This window comes from Neopsephotus bourkii, unplaced genomic scaffold, assembly GCF_033783945.1.
Source record: "Neopsephotus bourkii isolate Nb327-2 ecotype Australia unplaced genomic scaffold, CSIRO-AGI_Nbou_v1 NB_1525, whole genome shotgun sequence".
Classification (NCBI taxonomy): Eukaryota; Metazoa; Chordata; class Aves; order Psittaciformes; family Psittacidae; genus Neopsephotus; species Neopsephotus bourkii.
In genome coordinates this window covers 652015-679328 of record NW_026902001.1, presented here as the reverse complement: position 1 = coordinate 679328, position 27314 = coordinate 652015, and the positions used below count along the sequence as shown (strand labels likewise).

The 27314-nt window shown below is 40.6% G+C and overlaps 1 protein-coding gene across 1 annotated transcript in view; it reads left to right on the top strand.

The window, feature by feature from the left end:
- The window catches only part of ZCCHC14 (zinc finger CCHC-type containing 14), a 50449-nt gene extending 24136 nt beyond the window's left edge, over positions 1-26313 (top strand). The window contains exons 3-13 of the mRNA XM_061369956.1: positions 13406-13479; positions 16208-16279; positions 16482-16591; positions 18434-18528; positions 18622-18676; positions 19724-19997; positions 21361-21452; positions 22379-22506; positions 23117-23257; positions 23344-24822; positions 26007-26313. Of these exons, the coding sequence (XP_061225940.1) occupies positions 13406-13479; positions 16208-16279; positions 16482-16591; positions 18434-18528; positions 18622-18676; positions 19724-19997; positions 21361-21452; positions 22379-22506; positions 23117-23257; positions 23344-24822; positions 26007-26062 (2576 nt within the window). The 3' untranslated portion in view covers positions 26063-26313. The remainder of the gene's footprint in view (positions 1-13405; positions 13480-16207; positions 16280-16481; positions 16592-18433; positions 18529-18621; positions 18677-19723; positions 19998-21360; positions 21453-22378; positions 22507-23116; positions 23258-23343; positions 24823-26006) is intronic.
- Positions 26314-27314: the final 1001 nt, after the last annotated feature.

Genomic DNA, 27314 nt, shown 5'->3' with positions numbered 1-27314 from the left:
TGCTTCCATTCTTTCGTATCTGGAAGTGACCTTATTTAGTAAATGACAAGGCTTTATTTCCATGATTTCTCATGTTCAGTGTCTGGCACAAAGGAACAGATGGACTGCAAAGAAGAAACGATGAATGTAATAATACTTACGCTAGTGGGAGAACATTGCAGACAGTAACTCATGAGTCTTACTGCAGGGCATGCAGCTAAAGGGGAGGACATTTTAATCAGTGTTCTCCTGCATTTTAAATACCAGCTGCTGCCAGCCTGCATTCACAGGTCAGAAGACAATGGTTGACTTTATTATACTCTTTCCCTGTGCCAGAGCTTCAGATTCTTGTGTTCTAGATACGGCTTTGCTTGAGATTTACTGTAGCGTCTTACTTATGCATCCGTCAAGCTGGGATAGTTGTTGCTTCACATCAGGACTGGCTTAATGTTTGTATAGCTCTGTGAGGAAAAGCTCAGTTTTGTGTCAAAGTGTTTGGGATTTTTCCAGTCGGTGGACAGAAAGGCTCTTTGGTCAATCCTTGCGGACAGAGGCAAGTTCCTCTCCTTTGTTTTGCTTACATAGATACTATTTCTTAAATTATATGTGCCTTCACTAACCTGTATCTCTTTTGCTAGTAACCAAACAGGAAAATAGTGCTATAAACATTGGGTTCATTATAAATAGAATCAAAATGAAGCTGAAAAGTCAAAAGCAGCAAAATTCTGTGTATTAATTCGGTTTTGTTTGGGGTTGTTTAAAGAAAGTTGGATTCTTCCATCTCATGCAGGCTTCACGTGGTTTTCATAAACTGCATCTGTTGAAAAATGCCAGAGCAGAGCCAGATACTGAGACCTGGATTAAGAGATTTGGCAGCTGAATGGTAATGAAAGCATCTATGTATTTTGGGTTGATGCTAAGAAGTAAATAGAGACTAAAATCTCATTTGTGGATTGCAGGTAGTGGAAACTGGGAGCAGTTTAAGGGGTCGTGCTGCCCTAAACCTGCATGGAGTGGGGTATCTTGCACTTTCCTTGAGCATTGGATGCTGGTGCCATCAGATGCAGTCCTGCAATGGAGGAGCTGTGGCTCTGATCCATATGGTGTATACTGTGTGCCACACAGGTAGAGGAGGAGACAAATAGTCAACTTCGATGGTGTTGAAGTGCTTTGTCAGGTTTTATTTCTAATTTAATTTTCTCTTGCTGTTTCATGCTGCAAAGTCATAGGCTGTAATCATGCAATACAGTTGTTTTGATTAAAATTATTGTTTATTTTTAGGTGCACAAAAATGCTAAACTAAAAGGTTAATGATTCGTTTGCTTTCTAACATGTTCTTTTATTTCTCTGGGAAAGAAAGCAGTGAACTTGCTGTGGTGCATTACTTCACTGTCTGGAGTGAATGCATTTCATCAGTGCATGGTGTGGATGCTATTTTTAACGGTAACTTGAAGGGATAGTCCTGCTAAAATTACATCATTTATACACACAGCTGAAAGGAAACAGCGTGAAACACAACTGTGCCTTAAATTATCTCTATTGTGTTTTCCACGTCTGTGGATGTATGAATTTGGATCATGCAAGCAGAGATACAGTTGGACCCCACCTGTTTATTTGCAAAGGATTCAGACTTCATTTGGTCTTCACATTGTGGAAATGTGAAATAACCAAACTTTGTCTGCAAAAACAATAGGTATGAAATAAGTGTTAGTGGCTTGGGAAGCTCAGAGTTTGTGTTCTGTCTTGTCCCCGTTACTAAATAGTTCAGGGATTTGATGGATCTCCTACTATTGCAAATGATAGTGGGGAGCAAGGGTGTTAAACCCTGGTTTTGCCAGAAGTGTGTTTTGCCTCATTCTGTACTGCTTGCTGAAGAACCTAGCACCAAGTACAGAGAGTCAAAGCGTTAAAACAGATTTTTAGTGGATGAGGTTTTGTTTTGTTTCTTCAGTTTCTGGGCACTCACACTGCCTTGGCAAATACCAACAAAATCTACTTTCGTCTTTTCCTTCTTACATTTGTCTCATAGATGTGTTAAAAACAGTTGTCTCATAGTAGGCAGTATCTCAAAGTAAGCTTAAATGCTGAATTAGAACTTTTCTCTGTCTCTTTGAATTACTAGTAAAATCTCGTCGGGGTCCAGAATGAAGGAACAATGATTTACACAAAAGCAGAAAAGGGAACAAGAATATTAAAGCCTGAGACCAGAGACCTGGGAATGTACAAGGACGTAATTGCCAACAAAAGAACAATCTCACAGAAGTGGTTGTGCAGAGGGATATTTGTTTCTCACTGAGCTAAGCTTTTGAATGCATTTGTGGCTCTTGGCAAGACTGTATGTACTGAAGGTTTTGCCTGTTCTATTAGTCCCTGAGCCTGGTGTTCTTACATAGTATGCTAACAGGATATTTTTTCATTGTTAACAAGGTTTTCATGTTGTAATTCTTCAGGGGGGAAAAAAAAAGCTATAAAATTACTTTGTCCCTGCTGTTACAGCCTTAAGTCACGAGTTTCAAGATGCTGGTACTGTTCTCTGACATGCAGAAAACAGCACATGCTTATTTACAAGAGCATTAAACTGTTGTTCTGGAGTATCTGCCTTTCAAATAAGACTAGCAGTGTGTGTTCATGTGCCTTTGAGTTTGAAATTCACATGGCTGCTGTATGTTTGATTTGGAGTTGGAAACTCTCTTGAAACTCCTTTAGGTAGCTAAAGGATTTCTTCTGCCAAGGTTGGAGCAGTCAGCATCTGATCTCAGAGCTCTGGTGTTTTATCACCAGATTGCCCTTCAAGGCAGGGCATGCTGGCTGAGCAGCTGCTGTGCTGTAATCTCACTGACAGGGGTCCAGCTATGCTGATATATGGTTACATACTGCAGCCCACAAGTGGTATTTGTGCTGTAGAAAAAAATACATGAACATATGTTTGTATCATATATATATATATATATATATAAAAAAATAACATGTATTCTTGCTTCCTTTTCTGCTTTCGTATAAATCATTGCTCCTGCATTCTGGATGCCAGACAAGACTTGATCAGTAATACATGTATACATGTAATAATCAGGTCCTGACTTGGTGACCTAGAAGCTTAAAGTGTTGCTGGGCAAATCCTCATGTGATGCAACTGTGATTACAACTGTAATTGTTTTTATGCAGTGGGGACTGGGTCTTGTTAATAAAGAGTAAAAGTGGATTATAATTATTGAAGTGGGACCTAGAAGACTTGAATGAATGAAATCTTGTGTGATGAAGGAAAACTAATGGGTAGTAGGCAGCCTTAACTCTGTTCCCATTTTCCAAATCCTTCTGAAAAAGATGGTTTGTTAATTCAGGCTGCACCCAAAGGTGGCATCTTGCATTACTTCAGTGGTGGGTCAGCTGTGTTGGTGGGAGACTCAATTTATCCGGCTGTATTTCGGACACTGCTGTAAACTTCAAAGCAAATGCCATTGGATTCCCTGCTGTGGAGAGTACCTGAATGTGTCACGTTTTCTTCCTCTGGTTCCCTTTCAGGTTTATATGCCCTTTCTAAGCTTAGGGTGTCTGTTCCATGCAGACATAGAAACTTCAAAGGCTTTGGCTGAATTGAGGTTGTTTCCTTTGGTGACGTTTAGATTTACTGAAGCCTGGTGTTTGGTACACTTCAGCACAAAATCTGTTATTAGGAAAAGGGCCTACATTACCAGGAGTGTTCTTCATGGAAAACTGAGTTTGCAGTTTTAGTTTTGTCAGTGAATACAGCATTTGTATTAGAACTAATCATCTGGCTTGCCTTGGGTTTGTGGGTGTTCCAGTGAATTAGAGGAAATCCTTTCTAGGGGAGCATAAGGCTTCTCTAGGATGAGCTAACCTTCCCTTAAAAATAAGAAATAAAGCCAATATTTTCTTTAAAAGGGATCTAAGAACAGCAATTAAAATAATTACTTGATCAGATAAAACTAGACTAAATATACAGCCTGTTACTTACCCAGTAAGTGTAAGTATTTATATACTAACTTGAACATCTCTCTTGATTGCAGAGATATTTTTACTGCCATGGGCTGTGTAATTAGATATGGGCAGCCTGCTTATTTTAATTGCCTATGCAAGAATGTATGTCAGTGGTTACTGATGCTGCCTTCAAACTGAGCCTTTGGGTTTATGGTCACTTTTACAGGAGAACTTTTGAAAAGAGGAATCCAATTAAATTGGAGAAGGAAGATGAACCAGGCACTGGGCTGGATCTCCAAGCAAATTAAGTACAGAGCTGCATTCATAACTTAACACATGCTTTTCACAGTTGTATGAAAATAGTTAATTAGCTGCTGCTACATATAGAATTAGCCAGCTTGGGGAATTAGGCAGTAAGTATATTTTATCAATTAAATTGTGAAGTCCTTCAAAAATGCAGCAGTCCCCCAACCACCAGGCTGTAAAATTTGAGCACATGCTTGTTCCTGAACGCTGCAAATAGTCTGAATTTGTTGTAGGATATTTAAGCTTTCAGTGTTGCAAGTATTTACCTAAAATCATGCTTGAAAATGCCAAAGTGTTTCCATGGTATTAAAAAACATAGTTAAGCATTTCTTTCAGGATATGTTCTGTGGTAGCACAAAGAGATCCATCTTTGCTTGATTAGAGCTACTTGAATTAAGAAATGATGTTTTACCTTTTGCTCAGCTGTCCTCGCTAATGTCAAATCTCTTGCAGACTCTCTTGGCTCTGTATCATAGCTCTCCTTTAGCCCAGAGCATTATTATATATATTTCAACAGCATATCCTTGGTAAGTATATGTTTCAAGGCACAGCACCTGCTTAGTAACATGTGTTGGTGCTCAGATTTAGTAAGGCAGTGGAGCTGTTACACAAATATGTCCAATACAGCAGCCCTTTCTGGGTAATTTATTCTGCAAAAGCTTTTTCTGGCCTTGGAAAAGAAAACAAGGCAACTTGTAAGGCAGTTCTCTTCAGTGGCAGTGGCAGGCAGCTCGGCAGCAGTGTGAATGTTAGTGCTCTTGGCTTGAAGTAGTGGATAAGAAAAGCCTTCATGCTGGTTTTTGACTCTGTAGCTTGGTTCTTAAACGCAGCTGACTGATTCTTCTGGGGTTTACATTTTCCTGTCCAGATGGGAGTCTTCTCCAGCCCTCAGCACAAGCAGCTTTTCAGTTTATTTAAGCTTTTTGAATCCAGTGAAGTTGCGAAACCATCCTTTAGGTTGATCGGCTTTTGTGGTTGGCTGAAGTGCTGACAGTGTTGTTCAGTGGGCTCAAAACAATGTATGAATTCAATTAAATCTTAAAACCTAAGATATACAGACTTTTTTTTTTTGTAATATCTGTCTTTTTTCTTTTTTTTTTTTTTTTTAGAAACATAAGAAGGTCACTTAGTTGGAAAGTTAAACAAGCCAAACAGGAAATAGCAGGAACATGAAAACTACCAGCTTGATTGGGAATGAGTGATACAATCTCAGTGTATTACTGCTTCCTGTATGCTGCCAAAAGCAAACCGATGTCTTTGATTTTCTGTAAAAGCTGTGTGATTATTTCCTGTGGAATATTGCAGTTCATAATCTTAAGCCTTGCTTTTAAATTAAAGGAAAATTAATTTGTCACTTAAAAGTCACGTTATAAGTATGTGTTTGTGATCCTGTTCTCTAAATTGGAAGAATCCTTATTTTTGACAAAGAAAATGACAGTTTTAAGAGCATTTATTCTGCTGATGTTGCTGCTAACAGATTTTTTCATGATGTCCACAAAGCTTTAATTTCCAGTGCCTTCCTGTGTGGCACCAACCAGCCAGAAGACTTTCTTGCTAACTAGTAAAACTGGTTGCGAGTTTTTTCCTAGCTGTAGCTTCCTTTTTAAGCAGACACCATAGAAAATCCACTGTCTGCTCTTTCAGTCTTAAGAGATACCAGCAGAAAACAGGATGGTGGACGCCCTTATAAGGCTGAAGTGGGTTTTAACAAGTTAACATACCTTAAACTTGAGTTTTGTTTTCTCCCTTTTTCTCCATAAAACCATCTGTCTTAGTAAGAGAAGATGTTCAACTTAGCACTGACTCTTAAGGAACCACAAACTCTTAAGACTAAGAGAAGTAAAAGCCAGAAAGTGGAAATGTAGGGAGCAGAAAGTGGTACGATGTGCCAAATAACTGCTAGCCGGCAGGTCTTGGGTCATGTCTGTGATACACTTCTTGACCGGCTTCAAGCAAGAAGAGGCGGCTTCTTTTTGTCCTCTGCTAGATTTTCCCTCCTTTGCTTTTGTAAATGAAAGCTGTGATGGTAATTAGTCCTGTCTCCTGAGTTTGTGTTATCAAAATTAGTTTCTACAGGATACTTGGTTTAAAGAATTTGCTGTTTGGAGTTCTAGATAAATGCACTATTTCTTTTCAAGAACGTTTCAATGATTTTTGTGTTGCAGTGGTCACCACTAAGTTTCAGAGCTATTGTACATGTACTAGTCTCATCCCTGGAACACAGTCCATAATTACCTGGATGAGTCAGGCTTCGTGGAGGATTTTGAAGGTACCTGATAGGGGAGAATAAGCAAAGATCTCACTGTGCTTTCATACCAAGGTTTTGGGATCACTTCAGTGTCCCAGTTATGCCTCTTCACACATTTTCTCAATCCATAACCACTGTATTATATAAAAATAGGTTAATATCTTAATAAATTACCCTGCTGTGTCTGTAGAGTTCTGAGAATGAGATGTCATTTCTCTTCACTAATGTTGTAATGAAAGGTCATTATTACATGACAACTCAATGTAGTGAACTGTAGAGAGAAGTTTCTTCATCCTTTCCTAGGTTTGACTTTTTCTAGGTACTAAACAAAGTTCATTTTCAAAAAGAAACACTTGCATCCCTACCTGCTTTCCCTTACTTTTAAGAAAATAGTCTAAAGATGGTTCTTGATGCTCTTCAGTGGAAGCTTTTTTCCCCTCTAGCATAGCTATGGATAGACAAGCTCATAACTGAGTGATATACACTTGTCACTTAAGTTAAATTTGTGTCATGCTTTTTAATTTTTTGACGTGCTTAGATTGTAAGAATGTTTTGTGTTTCCTGTCTTTTCATGTTCTTTCCCTCCCCAGAAGCACAGTTTCTGTAAGTACAGACTATTTCATAGAAAAGAGCCTCTTCTGTCATCCCATTATTTGGACTCTGGCCCATCAGTGTTTTGATGCTGATTGGTATCTCTTAAAAGGACTAGTTTGCGAGTTAATGAGTCATGAAACAATCCAGGGTGTGCTTTTGCTGGTTGTTGAATTGAACAGAGTTCAAGCGGAATGTTTTCAGTGTCCTCTTAACATTGAGTGATTCAGAACCTGTTAGGTCAAAGTTTGAAGTGAGGCTCTGGGGACATGCTTCCAGTGAAATCTTCCTCTAAAGGAGCCTTGGGGACAGATCAACAGTGCAGGCTCTTTCTCGGCTGTACTGATAAAACTATTACAAGTTAATTCTTGTAATTAGTATTAAATCTCTGACTTATTACAAGGGTCTTTAGTGGATAAACATGAGGCTGACCTTATTTGACATCCTGGGATGTATCATTAACATCAGGTTCTGAAAGTTGCTGATCAATACCGGGGTTGTGTAGATCTCAGTTCTCTCTTATCTGCTCATCTTATAGACTTTGGTCAGCCATTTCCGTGTGTGCTTTGAAAACCTAGTGTTTGATCTGCAAGGTTTCTTTAGGCTTCCAGTATTCTAGTTAATAGATAATTTATGAGAAGTGGCAGGGTAGGAAATAAAATGTATTTAGTTGATGGGAAAACTTAGTCTTGTGTGTTTGTGGCAGATGAGGTTTGATGTGTTTGCTGGTGAGTGGATCTTAGGTTTTTTTCCATTCTCCATGGTAGCCTAGATAAAAAGCTTCTAAAAGATAAGAAAATGTGAAAGCAGGAATTTTTCTGAAAGCAGGCAGATAAAAAAAACAAACATCTTTAGCTCATTCTTAGGAGCAGTTTCTCTGCTTTAGTTCAGTTGATAGTTGTTAAACAAAAGCAGTTGCCAACAAGTTTACTTTCATGTGCTTGTAGCCAAAAGTAAATTTGAAATTAGCAAATAAACTGGTTTTTTGTGGTTTTTTTTCCTCCCCTTCCTTTGTCTGTATGTATGGGAATGTAAATACTGGTGGGTTTGAGAGTTCAGTGGGGAGACTTTGTTGGGTTTTGTTTCCAGTTTTGGGCAGTCATTTGGGATTACCTTCTGATGTCTAACGTACAACAGTAATTGAGTAATGCTCCTTTTGAAGTACTTCTTTTAACAAAGCAAGAGGAGTTGGCATATGAAAGCCTTGGCTTTGCATTTTTGGTTACCACTTCCGTGTAAATAAGGATATGGAAAGTATTTTATTAGTTCCCTTTTGTTAAGTAGACCTTTTTAGCAAAAAAGTCAATGGCTGTGTTTGTGTTTGAATGCCTGTTTCCATGAAGGCAAAACTTCATGAATGAAAATTAATAAATCTCTAAATCCAGAAGCATCAATTGTGAGTTATGTACTTGGCCTCCCATATAACACAAACTAAAGGATTTTAGTTGATTTTTTTTTTTCCTGCTTTACATAAATGCTGATTTATTTTTACTTTTGTGTCTGGTACCATTGTCTCGAGCTGTACAGGTCCAACCTAGTATCTTTACATTCAAATTTTACTACATGAATGCTGGAAAACAGTATTTCCATGCTACATGCCATAAAAACTAAACCTACAAGCAGTGTTTTAATAAAAAGGAAAATAATGAGCTAGGTATGGACTATAATTACTCTTTCAGATGATGGGGTAAATTCTTCCTGGTAGTTTCAATGTTGTTCAGTTGCTCATCTCTTGTGATGTGCTTCTGCTCTGTGGTTTTCATCTAGTGTTGTACAGACAAAGCTATAGACTCTCATGTATGTTTTCTTTCAGTAAAGAAAATGGCTTAGAAAAAAGGTGCTGTTATAATGACATCAAAGCTAACACTGGTACAAATTGTACTGATATGCACAATAAAACTACTGAAAGATGGATCTTCAATGTAATTCTAGAGTTCTTGTGTTAAGGCTGTAATATTGGATGTTACGAAAAAGGTGTAGCCTTCAATCAGAATGTGTGTGATTAACTCAATTTTTGTTACTTTTTCAGGAGGAATAGAAAAAATATCTCTGTGTAGATTGGGACATTAATTTTCCAGTCGTTAATAGGGGCTTGATCCAGAAGATGAAAAAAGGGAGTTACAAAAACCCCAGCCAACAATGGGGTGTTAAGGTGGCTTCCACAGGTGATGTCTCTTCCACTACAGGTTTTACCCTGACCTGCCAGGAGTGTCTAATCTTGAAGTGTTTGTCTCTTTCACTTTGTGTAGCTGCTGTCATTTTGGGAGGAGGAAGTCCGAGATCCTGCTCTTTCACAGGGAGAGGCTGGTCAAGGGCTGGTATCATGAAAATCAGAGGGTTGAATATGTGGTCATGAGGAAGAGGGGAGGAGTTGTCTGTGCCTTCATGGAAAACCTCAACTGATTGATGACAAATGCACTAATACCAGTCAAATGGGTAAAAATGGCAGGCACAAATAAGAGCACTAAATAAAATGTCTTCAAGCCCACTAACTCTCTTCCCTTGACATTTTTGGACCGGGGGGAAGCACCTCCAACAGGTGTGATTTCTGCCTCTGTGCTGTATTTTGAATGCAAGCGTCCATACTTGATACAGTTCTGTGTACAACTGAAAACTACATGAAGAAAGCCTCTCTTTTGTGTGTGAAAGAAAGCAGCAAATAAAGTAATATTAAAAAATAATAAAACAACTTGGGAAATTTGATTACAGAACATACATGAGTGAATGAAGATGGTTTTGTGCCGTCTGCTGCCCTTTCAAGGCAGACTTCAGCAAACAGCAGAGGCGCAGCTAGTGAAAAATCTGGTTCCTACTAACTACAAATGGGTGCATTGGATGTAGAATATGCATGTGTGGATATGTTTCAGTTGTCTGCCCTTTTCTGAATGGTGTTGGAAGGCACCTGTAACCCAAAGGCCTCGGCATCCTTTGTATTTCTCTACCCCCTTCGTATGTCATTTGTGATCTCATCCAACACTTTTACTTCCCTGCCAGATAATCATGGATAAATCTCCACGATGAAAGTCTTCTGTGCCCCTCTGCCTTTGCAGCTTAGCCTAGCAGCGAGGCAGGCATGTACACTTAATGCACAGGCACTTTTCTTGGATCAGTTTACAGGGAAAGCAAAAGGGGAGCAAAAGGTATGTCTCTGAGATGTTGTGTTGTCACTGATATCCTGCCAAGCTGCTCTGGGTGGTTCCTGCCCCATGCACAACAACAAAGTCTGACATGGAGAGTGTAGCTGGACTGCCTGGGGATGAGCTCCCATTGATTAGTTCCAGACCCTAAGCTCAGATGTAAAGAAGTGCAGATATGCGATCTCAGGCTGTCTCCTATATTAGAAAGAGTAACTTTACTTTTTTTATCCCCTGGGTTGGGAAGCTTAATTTTTTGTTGAATTCAGCATCCTGAAAAGACAAACAGCATTCACGTGTCCTTCATTCCATACAAACGTTTTCTGGTGATGGAATCATTTATAGTGGTACTGGGTGGAGTCAGCTTTTTGAGCATTTTCTCATGCTTTTGATAGTAAATGCAATTTAAAGAAAATACATATTTTTTTACTTTATTATTAGTTAGCAAATTTAACATCCACTCACTTCTGCTTGGTAGATGGCACCTTTTTGTTCCTGAATATTGTATAATTGATAGCTCTGAATAAGGTTGAGTTTCACAGTAGGTTTATGAAGCTTATTTTAATAAAACCAACTGCAACATAAATAATATAAAGAGTATCTGAGAGGCCATGTAACAAAAACATACAAATTGACAAATTAAACAGGAACTCAGGTAATTTTTTAGATAGATTATATTTTTTTCATGGTATTAGATAATTAGGAGAAAATTACTGGAACACTTCCTATAATTAGTAATTATCTAGCCAGTTGTCCCTAGAAGCATATTGCTGCAGCACAACGAACTATATTTCATGCTCTAGGACAGACCTAATCTTAAAAGATTAGGTTTAGAGTTGCTAGAAGGTGCAGAAATAACTACCCAATGGTCCACTTTGCTAATTGCAGTTGTTTTCCAGAGGATGAATTCACTTCAGCAGATTATATTAACCGGACAAGTTCAGACCAGAACTTTAGCATGAGAAAGTCATGGAACTGTCAGCACAACAAAATCCATTAGGTGATTTAAGGTCTGTTATTAACCCACATAGTAAAAAAGCAATACCTAGATTTTGCATTGATAGGTAATCCTATTTTGCCTGAATTGATGTAGGAGGGTAGGTAAAGAAATGGGGTTTGAATGCTGTAGAAATGCCAATGATAAGAACAGTTTCAGTAAAGTGGCACTGGATTTGCTATGAATGACAAGTGCTGAGGAACACTTGTTATGTCTTTGTTAGGCTTTGACTTGCAATGTCTTCCTGGCTTTCTTTATCCTACTCCAAGAACAGATGCTGCAGCAGTTGATGCTAGGCTTTCTGTTAAGTTCTTTGCTCATCCTTCAGCTGTTTCACCAGCTGCATGGTGATATCCCTTACCAATATCCACTTCATGAGTTCTTTCCAATTATAATTCTGAAACACGTACAGTTCCAACCAATACTCAGTGTATTTTAACTGTGATCACAATCAGGGATGGCCTGAAACCTCTTTAAGTGTACCGAGATAGATTTTCCTTAAAATAGCAAGAAAACCTCTGTACCATGTGCATGCTAAAATGTCTATGCTACTCATGCTGTCTAGATAGCTCGTCAATACCTGGCATGCACATTGATTCCTGTGGCGCTCAGCACACAATATACCAGCGCAGTAGTACTATGAAATCATTTCGGAAGCAGGTGAGGAACCCACTGAAAACTTGAAGAGGAGCAAATCTGTACAAAAAGCATAATATGCAGGAGGAAGTAGAGAGTAATGAATTGACATTATTCATAAGCTCAGGGATTTATGTAACTGTAATTGGGAATTACATGGAGAAGGAGCGGTTGAGATGATCATGAAAGGAACGTTAATTCTGTATTTTAAAGACAGGCATCGACATCCGTAGATCTATTTAAAACTTGCCTGTTCTAAAAATTTCAACTGCAAATAAATGAGACTGGAAGAGGAGGTCTTTAGAAGAGACAAGAACTGGGCTGGAACACTTTTAAATGAACAGGACACACAAAGAGTTCTTAAATTGCCACAGTAAAGACTTCAGGTCATGATTGTTTCGAGATAGAGGAAAATCAAGCTCACTGTGGGGAGCAGGGAGACAGGAGGCTGATGACACAGTTTGCCTGTTGTAACACAGTCTCTATGGCTTTTTGCATTGCAACTCTTCTGTCATGCAGTTATGTTATGAGGATGTTATATGTGATAAACATGGGTTTGAGCCTTACAGGTAATATAATGTATAAATAGCCTTGAGAATAGGTAAACAAGTTGTAAATGGTGATTCACCAGAAACAAAATGGTAGATTTCTGGGTTTTGTGAGAAGCACTAAGTGAGACACTATATACACAGCATGCATCCCTTCAGGCACCTCACTTGGAGGTAAAATTCCAGTGACTTTGTTTTAGTATAATTGCTTTTGAATAGATAAGCTGATGTACATTAGCTTCTTGTAAGAAAAATTCCCTGTGTCGGTATCCCCATGCGTGCAGCCAAAAGACAGGAGAAAATTGCAAGGAAAATAGAAAGTCAGTGAAATAATCTTCATAAAGTTCAGCATGGTGGAATCTCTGTCTGTGTGTGCAGGGAAATGAGAGGCTCCAGGAATTTAGTATATCAAATATCCGATTCTTAAGACCTTGTCTTTGACGGCTGTGTACCACATGTAGAGATGGAAGCAGTGACCTGTGCTGTTACTCAACCCTTTCCACAGTAAGATCCTGTTTTTACTTACAACTTACTCGAATTGCAGTAATTGAGGCTGAAATTTTCCATGAAACTGCGGTCGAGGAGTTGTCATGATGTCAACGCAGCAATAAACCCACACTAAGCTCCCTGCAAAATCAGCCTCTGAAAACATGGAGGCTTTTGCCTGTCTTCATTTCTCTGTGTGCCAGATTTCCCTCGGAGGGATGGTGTTTGCTACTTGATGTTATTAGGATAAGTCCATGCAGTTTGTGTAGCACACTTACGATATAGATCAATGGTATGATAAGGCCATGAGGAACTTTGCATTTGATGTATTGTTGGGTATTAGTTAAGACAAAGCCTTGCTAAGGCTGGAGTTAAAAGCATCATGCAGCAGTGGTATCAACCTTCCTACGTGAGCTGTGCACCCAAAGCACTGCTGCAGGTATGAGATGCTCTCAAAGCAAGTCCTGGCAGTATCAGAGTCATCACTTTTGCATGCGTTTATGAATATCTGCCTCATTCTTCTTATCTCTTTGTTTTTTCATAGTGAGTGTTGAAAAAGTGGAATTAAAGGGACTGGCACACAAGAAGAATGAAAGAAGTGTCGAATATTCCTTTGAGGTAAGATTGGTTTTCTACTATGAAAGAAAGGAGAATAATAATACTTAAGGAGGAGTTAAAGAAATTCTCAGACCTCATTGCTGGATCCCAGAAATAGGTCTAGTGGAGCTTCTTTGAGACAAATGCTAGTCTTATTTTTTAATCAGTGGTTTGGAAGTAGTCATAAATGGCTGGTTATGAACATATGTGGGTGATGCAGAGATTGTCTGGTAAGTGGGACACAGGCAAAATAGATACATTCACTCTAATGCAGCAAGTTACGGCTAAGTATATATTTAGGGGGAAATATCATGCCACACTTACAGAACAGTTACCCTTGGGCTGAATGCAGAAGCTAGAAAGAATTTAAGTCTTAATCTGGACAGATGAGAATTTAGACTCTGTGGGTACTGCTGCACATACTGGAAAAGAGGCAGGATGGTCATTTATCTTTGCATTCAGCACTGAGGGGAGTGTGAGGCTGTGGTGTATCCTTCAGGCATTACTGATTGTAAAAGGAGTGTTGAGAAGGACAGAAAATAGCCCTGGAAATTATTCAAAGCTTGAGGAAAATGCCATGTAGTGAGAGACTTAAAGAACTTGACTGAAAGATGATTTTCAGTATCCTATAGAAGTGTTTTCAAAGGGAAGAAGATGTTGCACTGTAAAGGCGGTGTTAATCTAGCAGAAAAAGGCATAACAGGAACCGAGGTCTGAAAATTGAAGCCAGACTAATTCAAACTGGAAGTGAGAATAGTTTCTTTGGAATGAGGGTGGTTAGCCACAGAGTGCTGGGAGAAGTGGCTTCCCCTCCTATTCACGCAGCTTTTGGAGGTCCGGTCATTGCTCACAGTTTCTGTGGAAGGATGACTTCATTGTGTGAAGCCTCGTGTTAATAGCAGAGACTGGATTCTGGGTGCTGGCGAGCAAGAATGGCAAACTGCTTTTCTTCCATCTAGTTGGAATGATGTATTCCAAAATTCAGGCTGCAAAGCCCAGAAAATGTCTTTGGTTTGCTTAATGAGGCGGCGGAGCCAAACAGTTGGTGAGAAAAGGAGAACCCGAAAGGAAACAGCAGAATTTCAATTCTCTGCAATTTTATCAAAAAGAAAAAGTTACTCTTTAAAACTACCACCCCAGATCAGTTCAGCATCTGCTTCTGACGTTGACAGCATTAACCTCTGCGTGACTTGATATTGTTCTGTGTTTTCCAGATCCCATGATTGTTCCAAACATCAATATTAGAAAGGAGTTTTTCAAGGGATTTTAAAAATCACTACGAAACATGCAGTTACATATTAGTGTTTTGTGAAACATCTTTTCCTGTTATGAATTCTTCTGTAAATACCAGAAATTACTTTTACCAGTATTTCACTTGACAGCTTATAGCTGAAGGAATAGTATGTAATTTAGTTGAGCTAATAAATTGCTGTTTTCTCGGTTAGAAACCCAACCATTAAATGTTTTGTTTAGCAGCTTGGGAATAGAAGGTCAATAGAGTAGTTTAGTGTTTTCAGCATCGCTTTGTAATGTTATTGTTCTCTGCATTTATGATTCATATTTTTGTTTTATAAGTATTGAAAATTATAACCAGTTGGCGAAATGGAAGTCATAACAAATACTGGGTTATTACAAAACCAGAAAGAAAGAGAAAGTTCTAGATTTTTCTGAAATTTCTCATGAATTCTAAAAAAAGTATTCTTTTATCGTGAGCGTTAAGAAGAACCCAACAAAAAAACCCCGCAGGCTTTGTAAAAACAGAAACTGCTTAAGTTTCTCGTCTTTTCTTTTTCCTTATGTTTTTGTGTAATAGCTCTTCAGAGAGGAAATTCCTCCATTATGTAATGTATTTTGAAATACTCTCCTCTCACCAGTCGTTTTGGCAGCATTCTGGTGGCTGGAAAAACTTTGTGCGTGTTTTCAGTTGTCATTGAAACTAGTGTCATGTGAGAAGTTGGTCGCCTGGTTCTTAACACGTAAATCCAGCTTCCTCCCCTATAGAACGGATGAAGATCCATATGCTTCCCAGACACTGTGAACAGATACCTGAAGTCTGAAGGCATTTATCGCTGGCTGGTCTCATGCTGATGTCCATTGTGCCAAGAAATCCTGGCTTTGGCTCAGTTAAACTAATCATCTACCACGCAATAAAAGCCCCTGTATCTAAGAATGTAATGACTTAATGCATATGGGAAGAGATACTGAACCCTTTCCTTCTTCTAGGGCATATACAAGATGGTGTCTAAAGAGTGTAGCTAGAGCAGGAACTGCAGGTTTCCTTTCTAAGGCTCTGCCTTTCTTTGCAGTGCGGTGATTTGCTGCCATCTTCAACTTTGCATGGCATATGGAGTTGATTAATTATAAATAGGCACTGTTGTGCTGTGGCGAGTTGTTCATATTGAACATCAGATCCTACAAACCAGCTGTTTTCTTTAACAGTAATGAGAGAAAAAAGTTTCCATTACTTAGTAGTCTGTTGCTTAATACTGGACGTCTGCAGCGTGCAATGGCTGTGTAAACTATGAAGTGCTTTTTTAAGCATTCAGAATAGCTGTTAAGTATAATAACAGCAAGGGAGGACTGAGTAATGGTTACTTGTGCACAAAAGAGAGATTTTCCTTATTGCTGTCACACATAACGAACTGTCCTGAAGTCTGGGGGTGATATTTGATGACCATAATTGATCTTTTGGAACTATACTTTAGTCCCTGATCATTAGTTACTAACTGAATCCTTTTTACTTCCTAAGGTCCTGTGGTCTGATTCTTCAGTGACGTTGGTAACCAAATCTTCCTCTGAAGTGACTGATTTTATCTCAAAGGTAAAGGTGATACCAGAAACACTTTGAACACAGGAAGATGTTTCATCCCTCTGTGTAGTTTTGTCAAATGACATTTTTAGATATGCTGAGATAATGCAGATTGAATTTCATAAAATGTTTGACTTATAAATTGCTGTGCATTGAATCTCATACGAGTAACGTCTTCTTTTCACTTATTATTTGTTATAACCTCCACATTTAGCTGTCTCAGCTGTATCCAGAAGAAAACTTGGAGAAATTCATTCCTTGCCTAGCCGGTCCAGATTCATTTTACCTAGAACGGAACCACATGGACCTGGAATCAGACCTTAGGTATGCTGGGATTTCTGTTGTTGTGGGTTTTTAACTTGGCTTTTTTCACCAAGTGGAAGGAAAAAAAAAACCCAGGAAATAGAAATAATACATTCCTATTCTGAATTACTTTCAAGAAATTAGAGGCTCATCCTGAGCATTATTTCTTGATGTTCTACTAATTCCAGCATGGAAGAATTTTCTAGGAATTTTTCCTTCAGAAATACAGATGGCAATAATATTCAGTATTAAGCTTCCTGGAGAATTGACATTTCCTAATGCCTTATTCAAAACAAATACAGGATCATGGGCTTTGCAGAAGCTTGGTTTAGGCTCAAAAAATAGCCAGAAAACTCAGGAAAAATACAGCTGCCTCAAAAGTCATCCTTCTGTATTGAGGGATGGGTTGTGGGCATTTTCTTTTCTACCCTTATCCCTTTAGAGAGTTTTTGTATTGTCTCAGTTGTTTTAGGTTGTCATGGTATTTATTTTAGTTTTTAAAAGGTAGGTATGTGTATATATATGTATGTATATATAATAGCCATTAAATCCGTGGAAGCCATTAGCAGCCAAGAGGTTTTTAAAGCCTTAGACAGTACCTCCTCAAGTTACCACAAATCACCTGGCCATTATCTAATCTGAACTGCCATCTGTGGCAGGTCACATCACATCTCGCTTTCTAAATACAATAGTTTTGCCAGGAGGATTTGAAGGACTTAAACTATTGTCAGCTACTACTGTCTTTATCTATGCAAAGTATTAAATGGCATTTAAAAATACTAATTAACTTTTGTTAGAGCTTCTGCTAAACACCTATTTTCCCTAAGTCCAGACTGGCAGAGCCACCCTGGATATTGGTTTTCCATAGTCAGAGCCAGCAGGTACATGCGTAGATTATTGTTAATGGCAAACAGCATTAACGTTTCACATAGTCCCTTCTGTGCTTTGAGAATCACAGGCTATTGACAGGACTTAGGGAGGGTAAGGAAGAATGCATGCTGATGCTGTTCAGCCTGCTGAACAGCAGTCTCTGCAAATCTGGGTTAATGGAGCAGCAGTCTGTGTTCACAGAGCAGTGCTTGCATCTCTGGAGCAGAGAAAGAAGCTGTTCTGTTAAATGCTGCATGGATGAAATATTCAGAAATTTAACTGATTTTTCAGGGTGGAAAGCATGTTTGCGTGCATGTGTACGGTTGAGTTATTTTTTACTCAAAGACACTTAAAATGGTAAAGATACGGTCAAAATGGTCTCTTTAAAACCATTTTCTGTATGTTTTTGACATCTGTAGATTTGGCAACAGTTTTTGCATGACCATGAGAAGTTTATACATGTTGATGGAGCACGCTTTTTATGCATTACAAAGTTTTAGGAGATTTTCCCTCAAAAGAGGCACGGCAATCCCAAAGCAAATGTGACATAAGTTTTACAGCCTTTTTCCCTACACTGCCAGACTCTGCATCTGCTGTTTATCTCCAGGAGGAGAAAATGAAATAACAGATACATCTATATTTTATGGTCTTCGGATTCGTGAATTTGAAGGGAAATTTCCAAGTTTATATTTGAACATTTTCTGCTTTACACGCATTCAGTGTTCCTAAATTAAGCATCTTTACCGAAACACTCAAGAGAGTGAAAGCAACACAATGGTAGCGCATTTAAGTAATATTCAGTGTGAGAACATCCATAATTTGATTCAGTATTGCATGGTGTTATTAATTTGAAAAGGTCTTTTATGTTTCAATTTTAAAATCTCCAATTCACTTTCAAAACGTTATTTACAGTCTGTAATCTTGACTTTATGGGCAGCTCCAAATCAAACATAACAGAATGGGGGGGGTTGTTTGCTTTTGATGAACATGCAGGTATTTGGCACCGTTACCTTCCCATGTGGTGAAAAATGACCACGTTAGGAAGTTCTTCAGCACTTCATCTCCTTCACAGCAACTTCAGAGTTCGAGTAAGTTTAAATAAAGCTTAAAAATGAATTTTTTTGTACAGATGCAAATTTCATAAACAGATGCCACTTGTAACTTCTGTTCCCTGTTTCTAGATCCTGGCAACCCCTCCCTTTATAAAGTAGGAACCACGCTGGGAACATCTGGAAGGTGAAACTTTTATTATGTTTACGTTTGTTCTGGTTAGTTGCAAAACCCCATCACATCAGGAACTATCTGTCCTTGGAAGTTATGAAATCAGCAGTGGCTGTCTTGCCCTAGGAAATGTGTATGTTCAGGGAAGAATTTGGGGAAACCTTTTGACCAGGGTTTACATGGGAGATAAGATCAGAGGATTGCAGTGATCCTGCTGGCTGGCAGTAAAACCTGCTCTGAGCAGCCTTTCTCTAAAGGTTTACAGCTGTAGCTGCTAGTTGGCATCAACATTTCAATGCTGAGCTGTGGTGATGGATGATTTCTTTGTGATACCCTGCTTACTGCAGAAGCGGTAATGGTCTCAATTACCTACTTAGAAGGAATTGGTTTGAATCTGAATCATAGGTGTGTCATCCCTAGTACAGGTCTTTGTGGTCAGAGGGAGATTAGAGCATCTCGGGAAGGGTATTTTTCTTTCTACAGGATGTTTGAATGTTTCTTTTTACAGCAGGGGGTTCATTTCTGGGGGAAGAGGAGACCTCTTCCAGGGGAGGCAGAAATCAGCCTTGGGAGGAAAGAAATTGTCTTGCCTTTTGTTAGGATTTAACAAACTCGGAACTCATTCTCTGAAGAGGCAATTTTCATTTTCTTCTACAAAAACAGGACCTTCCAAGGAGCCAAAATTGGGGGTTATTTTGCCACTTACACATGTAAAAATTTCCATAGGATTATAATTTGGGCTTCTTTTTAATAATGCCAAGAATTACAATAAACTATGGTCATTCTCTCTAAACTTCTTTTAAACACAGAGGTAGTAGACAGTACATCATCTGTGATTATAGAAGGAAATGTCTGCTTAAGCTAAAGATAACACTATTTGCCCTAAGATGCACTGTTCTTATTGTGGTATTGAACAGCAGAGATACAAATCTCCAAGTTGGATCCAGCAGTTCAGAATTTACTAGAAATCCTGGAAGTGGTACATTTGCATGGCCATAGTAGCTTGAACTATGGGTGAGACAGATTCAATGTGCTAAACTGAACTGTATTACTCCTTTGCAGACCTATATGTGGAGTGGCTGGCATTCAGTCTTCTCAGAATCACGTTCAACACTCAGCTGCTGCTCCCGTTGCACTACCCCACTGTTCCCATGCAGGAGGTACCGGCTCGTCGCTGGCCTATCGCACTCAGATGGACACCTCTTCTTCACCCATGTTAATGTCTTCCAGTCCACAGACTCCTCAGACACAGGAGCAAAACGGGATCTTAGACTGGCTCAGGAAACTGCGGTTGCACAAATACTATCCTGTCTTCAAACAGCTCACGATGGAGAAGGTAGGGCAGTGGATTAAGAGAAGGGAGGTAGCTTTTAAATCATACTCACGTTCTCTAGTGCAGAGAGAGAGGCTGCAAACATCTGCATTGAGAATTGCAGAAGTTACTGGCAAATGTTGTGTTTTGCTCTCTTGAAGCACTAGTATTTTGATGAGAACCTTTCTGGTTGGCTCTGTGTTGTGTTTGGGCCTGAGCTGTTCCACAGCTGCCTCCTGCTTCAGAGTGCTTCACTGAATGCTTGAAGATCCGTCTTGCATGCGGCCTCAGGAGCTCTGCTTTGGCTCCTTGTTCATCCCTTCGATGTGCAGCACATAACTAAAATTTGTAGGGGCTTTTTTTATTATCATTTCTGCTTCTTGGTGGATTTTTCTCCAAAAACTATTTGGTTATCCTGATTTTAGAGAATAGATTGACAAGACTTCTGAAATGAACATCAGTGTGCGTGTACCTGCAAGTGAACGCGAGGCTTTTGTTTTCTGCAGAAATTCTTGTGGGAAAGCAATCCCTTGTATATTTGCACAATAAGAGTCACAAATTACACTTCTGTGTGCTGGGTTTTGTCTAAGTGGAATACATTCGCAGCATTTACCCAGCTCCATCTATAAAACTCGTGTAATCTTTCTGTTTTAGCCTTGAACGCCCTCCAGTGGAGCAAGTGCTTAGGTCCAGGTCTAGGTTGGAGTGGCTTTACGCTGGTTGTAGAATGTTGGACAGATTTAATCCTAATCTGTTACCAGAGTCTTCTGATTCGATTTTCTTCATTATGTGACGGAAATCTATAGTGTTTCGTTCTCTAATAAAGTAGCAAAACCGTGCATATTCTAGTGTGTTTTTAATAAGCATGCACTATTACGCATACTTTGCTGGCTTTGATTTTCATTACATTATAAATGTATATATTACAATTTCATATTCTATGTCTATATTTTGTTATAAGGTTTAATTTTGGAGTATATTTTCTAATTAAACTGATGAGTTGACTGCATATTGATTTCTGTGTTAAAACGACACAACTAGGAAAACTAGAGTGGGGGTTTTTTCAGAGAAACGGATCCTTAAACCCATTTGTAGCACAAAATTCCATTCTAATATGTACACAAATTATTCCACCTTTATTGTGAGTAGTTAATATAAGCACACACCTAATTAAATTTAACCTACAGATGTTCTCTCTTTTGCGCTGGTTTCCCCCACTTTCTGTCTGCGCTGATTCTATAACCAAAAACTAGAGCGGAGAGTTTCTTTGAATTAACGTGTTAAAAAATGGCTTTAAAGTTGCCTTCCGGAGTTGATCTCAATTAAAAATGTAAATAAGAATGTTCCAGGTTGTAAAACTTAACCACTCATTGTTTTTCTTTACAAGTTTCTGAGTCTTACTGAGGAAGATCTGAATAAGTTTGAATCCCTCACCATGGGAGCAAAGAAGAAGCTCAAGACCCAGCTAGAGCTGGAGAAGTAAGTATGCAGGGGGGGAAACTGGCTTTTTAAGGCCGTATTTAACGCAAGTTTTATGATGGCCTTTGCTTTCTAGAGCATATACCTACCAGTATTCCCAGCTGTCAATATGGGTAATGTTTATCTCACTTCCTCTGAAGATGTGTTGGTTACTGTGAAAAGCTCTTACCAGATAATATCTATTACTGGTTCACTGTCGCCTGTTCATGGTTGTGGTAGGGATAACCAAATGGAAAGAGTTTGTGAACTCTGTTTTAAAAGGATACAACAACCCAGTCAAACCCAGATAAACATCTGTTGTCATCTCCTCTCACGAAGGTCGCACCTTCATGATCTTAATATTGCCAGACATAATATTTCCAGTGCTCTGTGCAGTATTAATAGCCCTTTGGGTAAACTGATGTAACAGACTGTCCTATTTTTTGCATCTCCTCTTAGAGGGAAATGTTTGTTCTGAAGCTTCTGCAGTTACATTAAAAGTAATTAAAAATCCAAATCCAAGCCCATTTATCAAAGCTCCTTGACAGCACTTTTCATCAGTCTTAGTTTTTTTCCAGATTGTGTTTACAAAATGAAAACTTGGAGCTGCATTTGTCTTCTCTTTGGTTTTGGTGTGCATAGGTATGTTTGGGATGTGCTTACATCATATGTGGTAGGATTTAATCACTGTTGGGTGATATTTTAGCCTGTACAAATAAGAGCATTAGTTTTGTAACCAGACATTGCACAGTCCAAATGTAACTGCTGGCAAGAAGCTGTGGTCACAATTGATGTGATTTCCAAACATTTGCAGTTGGCATTCGCATAGCATTTAGTGGGTTATTTAGTGGGCTCTGTCTGCTTTGGTTTCATTCAGAAATTGATTTATCTGTCGTTGTGCGTTAGCCATTTTCTGTTTCCTCATACGTTTCTCCATCACCCCATAGAGAAAAGTCGGAGAAACGGTGCCTAAACCCCTCAACACCTTCTTCAGTTACCAGCAGCGGTGTGGCGAGGGTCCCCCCTACTACACATGTAGGGCCAATCCAGAGTATTCGTGGCAACCATGCTGCAGGTAAGAAAGAGGAGCAAAGGGCACTGCTGTGCTCTGGGGGCTGAATGTGACCTTGCACAAGAGCAAGCTCATTCTTACAGTGCTTTTTCACCAACCCATCATAAGCTTTATCTTCCAAAATGTCATTGGCTTAATGGGGAGCAATCAAAAAGTCTGATTCCTTATTGTGAGGGTGCTGAGGCGCTGGCACAGGGTGCCCAGAGAAGCTGTGGCCGCCCCATCCCTGGCAGTGCTCAAGGCCAGGTTGGACACAGGGGCTTGGAGCAACCTGCTCCAGTGGAAGGGGTCCCTGCCCATGGCAGGGGTTGGAGCTGGAGGAGCTCTAAGGTCCCTTCCAACCCAGACCATTCTGGGATTCTATGATTCCTGTGTATGTGTAGTGCAATAAAAAGTGGTTTCCTCCTTGTGGGTTCCATGTGAATGGCTGGCTGCACTGGTCAGCAATTGTTACAGCTCCAGACTGCTGCTCCTTAGCCGATGTGTGTCTGTAAACCTTGAGCACCACTGTATGTTCAATGGTGTCATGAAACAGTTGTAATTAAGTCCTGCCAAGTAGGGGTCACCACTCGCATCTGCACTACCTGACGGCTTGTACACCCTTTATTTGCAGAGCTGCGAGTGGATGTGGATCAGCCAGCTCACCCCTTGCCCCGTGAGGGCAGCTCATCTGAGTATTCCAGCTCTTCTTCCAGCCCCATGGGGATCCAGACAAGGGAAGAGAGCTCGGACAGCGCTGAGGAGAACGACAGACGTAAGCAGAACCAAGCAGAGAGGGTGCCTGTGTTGCCCAGCTTTGTCTAGTGAAGCTGTTGTACTTACGGACGTTTCTGTCCCTAGGTTTGGAGATTCACTTAGATGGTTCTGAAAAGGAGAAGCCAGTGATGTTACTGAATCATTTTGCTTCAAGCTCTGCCAGACCCACAGCTCAAGTCTTGCCAGTGCAAAACGACGCAGGCTCCAATCCGTCCAGCCACCACGCTCTGCCCATGCAAATGATGTCAGCGGCCTCTACTCACATCACCCCCATTCGGATGCTAAACTCAGTGCATAAATCAGAGCGTGGCAATGGAGACATGAAGCTCCTCTCATCGTCCATGCATTCTCTTTTATCTTTAGAAGAGAGAAATAAAGTTTCTCCTGGATCTAGGGGCAGCATTAAAATGGAAAAGAGCTTTGGAAATACAGTGGTGGATGTAATGTCTGCATCTTCTCCCCACCAGCCCTTGCAAGTGCTGTCAGGGGCTGCGGAGAACAGCTCACCCACTTCTACTATTAACTTTGGTCCTCGAACCAAAGTTGTGCATGCTTCAACTCTGGACAGAGTGATAAAAACAGCTCAGCAGCCAGGATTAATAGTAGAAACGAGTACCGCTGCCACTGTAACATCCAGCACAGTCTTCCACGTGGCTCGTCCACCCATCAAACTCCTGGTGTCTTCGTCTCTTCCTACTGATCCTGCCATTGCCGGACAGACTTCCTGCTCCAGTAATATGCAAATAACGGTGTCCCCTGCAATAATAAATCCCCGGACTGCTCTGTACACAGCCAACACCAAAGTTGCCTTTTCTGCAATGAGCAGCGTGCCAGTGGCCCCAATGCAAGGCAGCTTCTGTGCAAACAGCAACGCAGCCTCCTCCAGCAGCCACCCATCCACATCCTACGCGACCATGGCCAACCTGCCCAGCTGCCCCGCACCCAGCTCCAGCCCCACGCTCTCCTCTGTTGCCGACAACAACTTCTACAGCAGCAGCAGCAGCAGCAGTAGCAGCAGCAGCAGCGGCAGCAGCGGATCCGCAGGGAGCATCCCGGTACCAAACCAGAACCACCACCACCATCACCACCAGCAGCAGCAGCCGCAGCCGCAGCCGCCCGGGTGCATGGTGTGCAGCTCCTGCGGGTGCAGTGGGAACTGCGGCACCGGCGGTATGACCGTCAGCTACGCCAACTATTTCCAGCACCCATTTTCAGGCCCGTCAATGTTTACTTTTCCGTTTCTGCCCTTCAACCCTCTGTGTAGTAACGGCTACATCAACACGCAGCAGTACAACAGCAGCACGACCTTCCCCGTGGTCCACACCGCTTACAACAGCGGCATAGCACCGGACTCCATGATGGCCGGGCAGTCGACGTTTGCGGTACCGCCGATGCAGAACTTTATGGCAGGGACAGCAGGGGTGTACCAGGCACAGGGAATGATGGGAAACAGCAATGGTTCGAGTCACAAAAAAAACGGGAATCTCTCCTGTTACAACTGCGGGGCCAGTGGTCACAGAGCTCAGGACTGCAAACAGCCTCCCATGGATTTCAATCGACAAGGTAAAAGCAGGAGGAGGGACTGATGCAGGATGCAGCTTACAGTGGCTGCATGCCCTGAGGGCTGGTGGGAGGCTGATGGCAGTGCCCTGTCTTTTAACTTCTGACTTGCATAAAGACGTCTTGTTCTTGGAAGCTGGTGGGGTTTTAGCTGTATTTGCAGATTCTTTTGTGCAGACCCAGTGCAAGTACATAGGGCCCAAGGAAAGCCCTGGGTCCGCTGCTTTACACCTTGTCATCCAGGTCATCTTTGGTTCTAATGGGCAACTTCCCCTGGATGTTTACAAACTGAACAGCTCTGTTCCCCCTTTCCCTTCCTGAAATAGTAACCCAAATGGTGAGTTACTGTTCAGATGCTTCTGAAGGTCCCGTGTTTGCTGCTATAATTATTTTGTAGGGCATGTTGCTTACACAGTTACAGACCTGGCTTCCCCAGGAGAGAGCTGAAATCCTTAATTCCAGGTGGGAAACAACTAAGAGAGAACATTACGTTTACTGAGAGCACTTTCTAGTCCCATTTTTCTCTTACATCTGGATTGACACACTGTGTTGGGATCATTTGCATGTGGTGTAGGCTTCAAAAATGAAACGTGAACTTTTGACTGGAGGGAACTGCACTGAGGGGTTCATTTTACACAGTGTGTTGTCTGTAGTGGGTGTCTGTGTTTGGTTTTATATGGTGCAGACAAGTATTTGAACACTGTACATTAACAAGTGACTTGGTTTTGAGGCAGCACTTGACAGCACTGCTAAAACGTATGTAATTAGTGCTGTTTCTGTGGATAACATATTGATTGTGGCCAGTTGGGGAAGAACCAACACTGCCTCATCAGTCCTAATCCAGAGGACTTCAGAAACACAGCCCAATGTCTTTTTAAGATGAATTTCATTTCGTTAATTAATTTTCCATTCAAATTACCCCAAATGAATTTTTGCCAGCCCTAAAAGTGCATCTAAGCCAGTGACTTGACTTTGACTGCGTTAAACCAAGCTTTGATGTTCAGCTCCACCAGCTGCAGACATGTTTGTCAGCCTCTCCTGTAGCTTCAGCACCATGGCATGGTGCTGTAATTACACATGTAATACTGTGTTACGTGCCCAATAAGAAGCAGTTTGGTTTAGCAAGTGCAGGGATGTAATGGATGTGAGGGAGTTGATGTTTAATTCTTGTGTTTCCCCTTCTCCAGGTACGTTTAGGCTGAAGTACGCCCCTCCCTCTGAAAGTCTTGACTCCACAGACTGATATTTTATCATCTGGCAAGAAAATACTGTAAGCCATGGAGATACAAGGAGATTGAACTACAAAACTGAGACGTCCAGTTGCTGTTAAGCTTAATGTATTTTTTAATCCAAAGGTGCTTTACTTTATTAGACTAGGTAGAAAATCTAGCTTTTAGGGGTGCATCGAACCCATTTTTGATTGCCAAATTCAAGCTTGGATCTTGTTGCTGGAACTTCTGACTCCGTGTCATGGGATTGATGGATGGATGGTGGAGCTGGCCTTGATGCGAGTACAACATCCAAGGTACTTACTTTTTGCTGGAGCCACGTTGCCACACGTGGACTTCCAAAGGGGGAAGCATTGAGTTCCAGGGCAGCTTCATTCTGAGGTGGAAGCTGGAGGCTGGAGGTGGGAGCAGCCGTTTGGAAGGACTTTGGCACCCCTGGGCTGGGTAAAATGTCTACTTTTTTTCAAAAGTGATCAGGCACTAATCTCTGGGATTATTGGGGATTGCACTACAGAAGAATGTAAAACCCTTCGAGCTTTCTGCACTTCCAGCAGTGTCACCCTGAGACCAGTGCAAGAGGCAGAGAAGTTCCAGCTGTTAACAGCTGGCACCAGCAGGCGATAACGTGGCTTAACCCACACAATAGAAGTCTGAAGTAAGTGTCTCCTTTTTCCCTACCAAAAGAACACAAACACAGTGGTTTCGGTTCCTTCTGGAAACAAACTTGTGCTTCACTGTCTCACTTATTGCTAGATAGTGCTGGGTTCCCAGCGGTGGAATAGACTTTAGTTTCCAAGGGTCCAAGTCCCAGAGACTCCAGAGTCATAAAGGCTTCAAGGATATATTCCTGTAATACACAAAACCTTTACGTCCTGTTACTGTATATAGGTCTCTTTCACAGAAACCTTATTATTCTGCTTTTGTAAATGAGTTTTAAACCATCCTAAAAGGAAAAAAAAAAAAAAAAAGGAAAAAAAAAGAAAAAATAACTCTGTCAGCAGAGTTTGTAAGCTTTTGCTTTACTTCATATAAAACAATACCCCTTTGACTCCTACCCAGAGGCTTTTGCTACAGGATTCAGAAGTAGTAGAAGTCAAACATGTAAAAGGTAGTAAACTTCATTATTATCAAGACACTGACGGGCTTCTCGTCAGCCTCCTTCGTTGCAATAGATTGTAGATGACTAGCTTTGGTATTAACTACTTAGCGTACATCATTTGTGGGTGACAAATCTAAATTAGGACTCGAGAGGAAGCCAAGCAAATC